The following is a 9,970-nucleotide window of genomic DNA, read 5'->3' as shown; positions in this document are numbered from 1 at the left end:
GTGACTCACATACAAAGTGACATGAGGCAGGAGAGTTTGAGCACAGCTGCTTGCTGAGCAATTATCTGAGCTACCCCTGTGCCTGTGTGAGCCGCACCCCGGGAGGGAGACAGCAGTGACGGGTGAAGGGCTGGAGCTGGCAGGGTTCCCCCGCCAGCACCTTCTGACCCCATGGGTTCCAAACAGTGTGACTGCCATCTGGAGAAAAAGGGTAAGTGCGTTTCATGGAGGAGAGTGGAGAAGAGGGACACAGTTAGTGCCCCCTAGTGTCGGGAAAACAGTGCTCTTTTTTTTTTTTTTTTTCCAAAATCTCATGTTTTTATTGATGTATAAGTGATTTCCAATGTTGTGACAGTCTCTGCTATACAGCAAAGTGACTCAGTTTTACACATATATACATTTCATTTTTTAATATTCGTTTCCATTATGGTTTATCCCAGGAGATTGGATATAGTTCCTCACGCTGTACAGTAGGAGTTTGTTGTTTATTCATTCTAAATGTAATAGTTTGCATCTACCAACCCCAAACTCCCAGTCCATCCCTCTCCCTCCCCATCTCGCCTTGGCAACCACAAGTCTGATCTCTATAGGTCCATTTCTGTTTTGTACCTAGGTTCAAAACAGCGCTCTTTAAGAAAAAGAAAGCAAGTCCTGATTTGCGTGTCTGCCAATTGCCGTGGTGTACTCCCACCGTCGGCAATTACAAGCTGCAAATGGTTTAATAACTGGCATGAAAAATTCCTGAGTATTTAACCATCAGCTTCCATGAGCTGGTGCGAGCCAGCTCCAACATACACTGGGCTGGACGGTGCGACTAACCATTTATATGCCCAGATGGCAGCCTGTTCAACTCACCAGCACAAGCACACACTGTTCTGTTCTGTGCTTGTGATGTTTTAAATATATTGAAGGTTACTTACTGAAGACTAGCAGAGTCTCCATGAATCTCAGAAAGAGTTCCTCTTAAAAATAATCCTTGCTTAAAAGCCACCAGAAAGCGTGGGGTGGAAAGCCATTTGATCAGTCTAAATTTAAATTCAGAAATCATCACACAGCTGAATTCTTGGGACTACACTAAATTTTCTGATAACTCTTTCCTCTATGAATTTTTAAAGAGTTAAAAAAAAATCCCCCATGATTTTTCTGGAACAATTTAGAAAAACATAAAAACCAGGGCATATTCTTAATAAATATTTAATGCATTTCCAAAGTGGATAAGAAATGGAAAGGAACATACCTGTTTGTCCCTTATTCTGTATGTTCAGCTAATCTCACTAGTGGAACCAGGCCTTCTCAGACTCAAAGTGCTGGAGAAAGTGGAAAGGTTTCTCGACACACAGAGTGGCCACCCCTGCAGAGTGGAGTGCCAGGGAGATGGGACACCCAGGGAAAGAGGAACCGGAGAGGGGAGCAGGGCATCACCTTCCAGCATCTGCCTGCCTGTGTCCTTCCTACACAGTCACCATGATCTGATCCAGAGTTTTCCGTGTGAGGTTGGGCACCATGGCGTCTTCACTGGGGTACCCCACAGGGAGCAGCATCAGGAGCTTTTCATTGGTGGGGCGGTTCAGAAGCACTCTCAGACGGGGGCCACAGTTGAGAGGCGTGGTGGTGACAGTCACCAGTCCAGCATTCTACAACAGGATAGAAAAAGAAAATACACTTTAAAGTCAGCAGGCAAAACCCCAGCTCTGCTTGTAGCATGGGCACGTTCTAGTCCCTGTAACACTGTTTCTCCCATAGTTGGACAGAAAAGAAGCTACCAATGTGGGCAATGGTGTCTTGAATCTTTCCTACCCTCCTCGACCTCCCCAGACCCCATCTCTGAACCAAACAGTGTGAAGCTTCTCAGAGAAGAAAGTACCAGTCTTATTTTTCACTGGTGCTTAAAAAATGGGAATGGTTGTTTCATGGAAAGAAATTTGAGGTATCTAATCATACCAAGACAGCATATTATAAGTCAGCATATCTAGACAGCATATTAAAAAGCAGAGGCATTACTTTGCCAGCAAAGATCTGTCTAGTCAAAGCTCTGTTTTTTCCAGTAGTCATATATGGATGTGAGAGTTGAAGTATAAAGAAAGCTGAGCACCGAAGAATTGATGCTTTTGAACTGTGGTGTTGGAGAAGACTCTTGAGAGTCCCTTGGACTGCAGGGAGATCCAACCAGTCCATCCTAAAGGAAATCAGTCCTGAATATTCATTGGAAGGACTAATGTTGAAGCTGAAATTCCAATACTTTGGCCACCTGATGCGAAGAGCTGACTCATTTGAAAAGACCCTAATATTGGGAAAGATTGAAGGCGGGAGGAGAAAGGGGCGACAATGGATGAAATGATGGGATGGCATCACTGACGTGATGGACATGAGTTTGAGTAAGCTCTGGAAGTTGGTGATGGACAGGGAAGCCTGGTGTGCTGCAGTCCATGGGGTCGCAAGAGTAGGACATGACTGAGTGACTGAACTGACTCATACCAAAGAAATGGAATAACAGAAGGCACTTCCTGTGATTATACAACCAACCAATGGAAGCAGAGCATCACCCCAGCTGAGAATACTTGACGTCCAGTGATGGAGGACCCAGTGGCCAAGAAGTACATTAAGAGGTCAAGGAAATATTCCACCAACCTCTGCCCAGTCCCCTTGAATAATGAACATTCAATAAAAATCATGTAGCTTCAAGACACTTTTCCAGTTGGCTCTCTCTATCCTCCCCCTGATTTTCCTGATAGACGGTCAACGGTAAGCCTGGGCCAGAAGGAAGTTCTGGAATTGTCTTTGGGAATCAAGCATACCTACAGTCTCTGAGCAATCTGTCCAGACAGGGGCTCCTGGCAGATTCTTTCCTCTCACACAAGTCTACAAATCACAAAACCCACACAAAACCTACACTCAATTACACTTTAAAGAACGCTAAAGGAGATCCCGGGTCTCCTGCATTGCAGGCAGATGCTTTACCACCTGAGCCACCAGGGAAGCCCTTTAAAGAATGCTGCTGCTGCCGAGTCACTTCAGTCGTGTCCAACTCTGTGCGACCCCATAGATGGCAGCCTACCAGGCTCCGCCGTCCCTGGGATTCTCCAGGCAAGAACACTGGAGTGGGTTGCCATTTCCTTCTCCAATGCATGAAAGAGAAAAGTGAAAGTGAAGTCGCTCAGTCGTGTCCAACTCTTAGTGACCCCATGGACTGCAGCCTACCAGGTTCCTCTATCCATGGATTTTCCAGGCAAGAGTACTGGAGTGGGGTGCCATTGCCTTCTCTGATTAAATCACATAGTATATCCCTAATGCATTATCTTCTTAACAGAATTTTAAAAATGCCAACCCCCGCCCCCCACCCCAATTCCACCCCACATGAAGGCAAGTCTGATGGAAAGAACAGAATTGAAGTCTTAACTGATTGTGAGCAAATATTTGACTTTTGCAAATCCTCAAAATAACCAAGTTAATACATCTTAAGGGCCCATCAACAGTCATGGAGAGTGAAGGAATTCTTAAGCATAAGCTTCTTTAGCTTCTTGTTAAACCCCACTCTGAGTAGAAGGTAGTATATTAGATCAACAGCCAGACTGTCATCAAGGGTCAGTTTTTGCCACCCAGAGTTGGTTTAACATTGTACCTTCTCATAGTCCAGGGAGAAACATCCAGATGATGGAATAGCTGTTAGAACACTGGGGAAAATGTTGAGCTAGATAATGCTATCATCAGAGAACAAAAGGTTTTTTTCATCAAAGGGCTGGGAAAGCCTGAGTAAGATCTCAGGACAACACCCCACCCCACCACATCTACATCTTGTACCCGGGGCCCCCAAAGGAGAAGACACTTGTCTTCATCCCCACTCCCACTGCACTGTCCTGCTGCCCACACCAGCCTCTTCTACCCCAGCAACAGAGTGGTTCCCAACCCTACAGGGAAGTGTGGGGGCCCAAGACAGAGACAGAACATCATCTTGGTAAAGATGGGTCCAGTGGACAGGGGCTTGGTGAAACCCATGGCTCACCTCTCCCAAGTCCTGACCAGAACAAACCTGCCTAGGAGCCAGAGGCCGGCTGGCTTCTCACCTGCTGTGGTCCCTGATTTCTTCATAATATTCATGACGATGAAGCAATTAGAACTAACTGGGTGATGATCAATAGGATAATGCAAGAGTCCAATCGGATGGATGCAGACTGGCTGATATCTGCGGCCATTATTAGTGATTCTAAAACGAAAAAGCAAAAGCCTTGTCAAATCTAAGAATACACCTTCCTCAGCACCTGCTGTCCTTAGCACATGTTCCCCATATAGTTACTGCCTCACGTGAAGCCACTCTTCAGGTCCGGGTATGGAAAGATTAATGGGCTTGCGCTCTGTCTTCGTGGAGCTAATATTTCTCCTGAGTTGTGTTAGTCGCTCAGTCATGTCCGACTCTTTTGCGAGCTCGTGGACTATAGCCAACCAGGCTCCTCTGTCGATGGGATTCTCCAGGCAAGAATACTGGAGTGGGTTGCCATTTCCTACTCCAGGGGATCTTCCCAACCCAAGGGTCGAACCCAGGTCTCCTGCCTTGCAGGCAGATTCTTCACCGTCTGAGTCACTGAGACAGCAAATGTCCATCTGATTATCTTTCAGGTGGACATGTTTACTGTGAGGAGTCCTTTTTGAGGAGGACACAATTGGGGGCACTTAATTCTGTCTGGGAAGGGATAAGGGCTTCATTAAGTGACATTTGAGCTGGTTAAAGGATCAGTACGACAAAAGGGAAAGAAAGCCTGGAAACATAATGCATATATAGGTTTGGGGCCCATCGAGCAGTGCCTGGGGTCTGGGTCATTGGTTAATGAGGAAGGGGGCTCCTGTGCTGAGGGAGGTGGGCTGGGAAAGGAGGATGCTGGCCAGTTCTGTGCTATGCCCATCACTGACTCTCCAGACAGGAAGCCCACCAAGAGATGAGTCACTCCATCCATCATCACATTTTCAATTACACTAACATATGTGCTCATATCCACACATGAAGGCACCAGACCTTTGAAGAGAGCTGCCACCTCCCCCACACCCCACTCAGTTACCTGTGGGCTCTGGGACCAGCATCTTCTCCCAGTGTTTCAGGAATTCCCTAAGCCAGTAACTGCAGTCTCCTGTTGAAATGGTCCTGAAATACTCTGCCAGTTCCTGGTTGTTCTCCCACTCCTCCTTGATGCCTGTGGCTCCAGGATCGATGACTGTCCAGGTTATGCTCATGGTGTCAAGGAGAAGAGCTGTCCGTCCATTGAGGCTGAAGTGCAAGGATGCACCAGAGCATTGCTCGGCTTCACGTTGACAACACAGCTTTACCTGCAGGGTGGGAGGACCTGTGCCCCCCCCACACAATGAGTCTTTCTGGACTCTCCTCAGTCCATCCTCCCCAGTCACTCAAGTGTGTCTGCACATCTAGGGGCTCGTGATCTTCTGACCATGACCTGCCCCATTTTACCCATCAGGTCCACCGGGTCTCTAAGGCTGGATCCTGTTCAGTCCTTTCACAGGAATCCCCTCCCTGCATGCACTTTTTCTCTTGCTGTCTCCAGCTCCCACCCCCTTCCCATACTTACCCCTCGTCTCATTTTCGTCCAGTTTGATGACAGGCAGGACCATCCTGAGCTCTTTTCCTGCTTCTACAAGCGTTTGGCTTATTTCAGTCCACGCTTTCGTGTCGTTTACCTCCTTTCCCAGGAAACCCAAAGGTTTGACCTTGTTGCTGGCACTATCATACTGGAGGAAAGGCTTTGTGTCCACGGAGCCCTGGACTTGACACCAGGGCTGGCCAGGTCTGGACTGAGATTTGACAGTGAGGTCAAGGCACAGAGAGTGGGCATCTGTGAGAGAAAACCACAGGTATGGCTGGGAATTTCCTCCTCCAGGGCCTGGTTGCAGAGGGAGGGGTCTCTATCCCAGACCCCCTCCTCTGCTGTATCCTCAGTCCTGCCCCACCTTTAACTGTCTCAGCTTTAGTTAAACACTTTGATGCCACCGTGGATCTTTTCCGTCCATATACTATTGGCAGGAAGATTTATTCGATATATGGTGGCTCAGGCAGTAAAGAATCTGCCTGCGATGCAGGAGACCCAGGTTCGATCCCTGGAGAAGGAAATGGCAATCCACTCCAGTATTCTTGCCTGGAGAATGGACAGAGGAGCCTACAGAGTCCGTAGGGTGGCAAAGAGTTGGACACCCATAAGTGACTAAATATGCACATGCCAGCTTGTGAGGCAGGAAAAACAGAAGACAGTGTCTGGTTTCTAGAGACTTAGAATCTGTCTGAACAGACAAGACTTTCAACAGAATGGGGAGAAGGATGCCATAGGACACATGCCACATTCACTATGGGTCCCTAGTCATCAGGAAAGTTTTACTGGAGTAGGAGGTGGGACTTGCCAGAAGAGCGAAAGCTGCTACAGGAGCACAAGCCCAGGCACCATGCCTTGGGTGGGGTCCTGGAAGGCAGGGTGTCACCTCCTGGGCAGCTAGTCCAACTAAACCACACCCTCACCATCCTAAGAGCAGGTGGACAGGTGCCCACCTGGGTGGAGGCCCCTCCCTCCCCATTTTCTCATGTCCCCCTACGCCACCAGAGTCCCAGATCCAGGACACTCACTGCCCAGAGTCTTCCTGGCTTCTATCAGCAGCAGTATCAGCAAAAGATGATCTGCGGTGCGAGCCAGTGACATTCCTCCCTGCAGTTTTAGGAGAGTGACTAGCAAAAGGTAGCCTGGGGTGTGTCTATACCTCTGTCTCCTGGCACCGCCCAAAGTCTTCAGTCCTAGACTGAGGAAGCCCTGTTGAAAAACAAGAAAAATAACTCTTATACCCAGGAAGTATTTCTTAAGTTTCAAATGTAATTACTCATTAAAAAAAAAATAGTCATGACATCACAAAGCCAAATTCACTTTGAATAACTATCCTCCCTCCAAAAAATCCCTTTTCTGGTGTGAGCAAGAAAAGCCCACGTTTTGTTGGCTCTTCTGCTCATTCCTTGAACCACTTCCTGCTCTAATCTTTCTTTGAACTCACTTCCTCCCTCACCCCCACCCCACCGCAGAGGCCACCTCCTGCTCAGTTATCCCTTCTTTTCTTCTACATCCACTTTCCATCCTAACCTCTCAAACCTTCTCTGTAATGATTACGATTCACTACATGTTAGTCACTCAGTCGTGTCCGACTCTTTGCGACCCCATGGACTGTAGCCCGCCAGGCTACTCTCTGCATGGGATTCTCCAGGCAAGAGTACTGGAGTGGGTTGTCATTCCCTTCTGTTAATCAAACCAGCAGCGGCCGAACCCACCAGGTCTGTCATATCGGAGGAGGGTGTACAACAGAATCCAATAGGCCTGTTGGAGCCGAGCTCCAGAACAGCCGGGAATTTATTATCATTTGCTCACCGGCAAGTGGCAAAGTCCTTCTAGGGTCCCGGAGGAGCAAGCTCACCGCAAAACATTGACGGATTTTCCCGAGTCAAGCAGCAGCGGCCCCCTCCCGCCTTTCCCAGCCCCCTCCCCTGCGCTACCCGTCTCCAGCACGACATCAGCCGCGCAGGTGGCTCAACCCCGCGGTCTCCGGGCTGGTGGCTTCGGGGTGGCGAGAGAAGACGGAACATTTGCGGGGGCCCGTCCTGGGATCGCACTCACCGCCCACTCCTTCTCCGCATCCGGCTCCTGCGATCGGCGGGGTGCGGTCCTCGCCTGCCCGGTCCAGCCAAGGTCGCTTTCGCGCATTTGACACTGTCGAGTTCGCAACCACAAGAGAAGTTCCGAAACTCTCCTCGGGGTTTTCAGTTTGAATCGCTCTTTCGAATCTCGGCCCGACGCCCCGTGGCCCCGGCTCGGGGGAAGCTCGGCCGGCGGCGTTCGGAAAGGCGTCGCTGGAGCGGGGACCCCGGGCGGGCGCGGAAGAGAGACCCCGGGCCGAGGTGCTGCGCTCGGGGGACGGGGCCCCTGGAGGCCCGCCCGGCCGGTGAGTGAGTCTCTGTAAGGAAGTGCCCAGGGTTGGGGGGTGATGACGAGGCTCTTTCAGGTTGTCAGTCTGGGCGCCGCCGCGGTGACTTCGGGGACCCACGAGCTGGGACGAGGCCCGGCCAAGGAGCCACGGGCGACTTCTCGGTCCTGCCCGGGCCAGTTTCCTGGAGCTCAGGCTCCGCCCCTCTCTTCTCTACCCTATCCTGTGTTTCCCTGGCCACCTGACCAGCTTCATGGATGGCATTCCTTATAAGGGCAGCTCAGTTAGAACTGTTGAACATGGAACAACAGACTGGTTCCAAATGGGAAAAGGAGTACGTCAAGGCTGTATATTATCACCCTGCTTATTTAATTTATATGCAGAGTACATCATGAGAAACGCTGGGCTGGAAGAAGCACAAGCTGGAATCAAGATTGCCGGGAGAAATATCAATAACCTCAGATACGCAGATGACACCTACCCTTATGGCAGAAAGTGAAGAAGAACTCAAGAGCCTCTTGATGAAAGTGAAAGAGGAGAGGGAAAAAGTTGGCTCAACATTCAGAAAACTAAGATCGTGGCATCCGGTCCCATCACTTCATGGCAAATAGATGGGGAAACAATGGCTGACTTTATTTTTCTGTGCTTCAGAATCACTGCAGATGGTGATTGCAGCCATGAAATTCAAAGATGCTTACTCCTTGGAAGGAAAGTTATGACCAACCTAGACAGCATATTAAAAAGCAGAGACATTACTTTGTCAACAGAGGTCCGTCTAGTCAAGGCTATGGTTTTTCCAGTGGTCACGTATGGATGTGAGAGTTGGACTGTGAAGAAAGCTGAGCGCTGAAGAATTGATGCTTTTGAACTGTGGTGTTGGAGAAGACTCTTGAGAGTCCCTTGGACTGCAAGGAGATCCAACCAGTCCATCCTAGCTATCTCCTGAGTGTTCATTGGTAGGACTGATGTTGAAGCTGAAACTCCAATCCTTTGGCCACCTGATGTGAAGAGCTGACTCATTTGAAAAGACCCTGATGCTGGGAAAGATTGAGGGCAGGAGGAGAAGGGGACAACAGAGGATGAGATGGCTGGATGGCATCACCGACTCAATGGACATGGCTTGGGTGGACTCCGGGAGTTGGTGATGGATAGGGAGGCCTGGCGTGCTGCGGTTCATGGGGTCACAAAGAGTCGAACACAACTGAGTGACTGAACTGAACTAAATTGATGAGCTAAATAAAATACATGGCAGCAGGCCGTTTATTCCTCTGACTGTTTTATTACTCCCACCACCCTTCTAGGCGGTCTGTGATCAAGTCTCGGACAAGTTAGAGGGTGCAGGGCACCACCCCACCTCTAGGAACAGTCCCTCTCTGCTCCTTCCCACAGTGGTTTCACGTTCATCTTGAACCTCCAAGGTCCGAGGGAGACAGTCTTCCCCAGCACCCCTCACTTCACACTGCCTCCCACAGGGAAGGTCTGTTGTGTATTGGTTTGATCTGATTTCAAATCCACTTGCTTTTTACTTAAATGAAGTTGTACTAGTTGTTTATGACCTTAGTGAAATGTTCTAGTCCACTTGTTTATAACAAAAACAAAAAAGTTAGTTTTGCATGGTAAAGTTGTTTTGAGACTAGAATGATGTAAGATGTGACCAAGTGTCATTTCATCCATCGTGGTTCATAAGCACTTTTTAGATCATCTGCCATGGGCCCTCCCTGGGAGCTTGTCCAGAGAACACACCCTTTATGGAGTGTGAGTTATTTATCTATTCTAGATGTCAGTCACTTACCAGATATATACGTGCTCGTTCTTGTGTTCAGTCGCTCGGTTGTGTTTGACTCTTTGCGACCCTATGGACTGTAGACGGTCAGGCTCCCCTGTCCATGGGGTTTGCCAGGCAAGAAGACTGGAGTGAGTTGCTGTGTCCTCCTCCAGGGAATCTTCCTGATCCGGGATCGAACTTGTGTCTCCTGCGTTGGCAGGCGGATTCTTTACCAATGAGCCACCTGGAAGCCCT

General features: G+C 49.1%; 1 protein-coding gene across 2 annotated transcripts; it reads right to left on the bottom strand.

Moving 5' to 3' along the window:
* Nucleotides 1-1,178: 1,178 nt before the first annotated feature.
* LOC100848331 (retinoic acid early transcript 1E) lies at nucleotides 1,179-8,339 on the bottom strand. 2 transcript variants are annotated; one of them, XM_024997053.2, is made up of 6 exons: nucleotides 7,644-8,333; nucleotides 6,614-6,794; nucleotides 5,571-5,834; nucleotides 5,049-5,330; nucleotides 4,062-4,201; nucleotides 1,179-1,634 (listed from the first exon to the last, which is right to left on the bottom strand). In XM_024997053.2, exons 1-5 carry the CDS (start codon nucleotides 7,728-7,730, stop codon nucleotides 4,092-4,094), a joined length of 924 nt encoding a protein of 307 aa, XP_024852821.1. In that variant the 5' UTR covers nucleotides 7,731-8,333; the 3' UTR covers nucleotides 1,179-1,634; nucleotides 4,062-4,091. The 2 variants fall into 2 exon arrangements, with proteins under 2 accessions (XP_024852821.1, XP_024852822.1); XM_024997054.2 differs by lacking the exon at nucleotides 1,179-1,634 and adding an exon at nucleotides 3,475-3,660 and having other exon boundaries at nucleotides 7,644-8,339.
* Between the last annotated feature and the right edge of the window lie 1,631 nt (nucleotides 8,340-9,970).

The sequence above is a fragment of the Bos taurus genome, chromosome 9 (genome assembly GCF_002263795.3).
Source record: "Bos taurus isolate L1 Dominette 01449 registration number 42190680 breed Hereford chromosome 9, ARS-UCD2.0, whole genome shotgun sequence".
In the NCBI taxonomy this organism is placed as follows: Eukaryota; Metazoa; Chordata; class Mammalia; order Artiodactyla; family Bovidae; genus Bos; species Bos taurus.
Note: the sequence above shows the minus strand (reverse complement) of the source record. Positions and strands in the feature narration are given on the sequence as shown.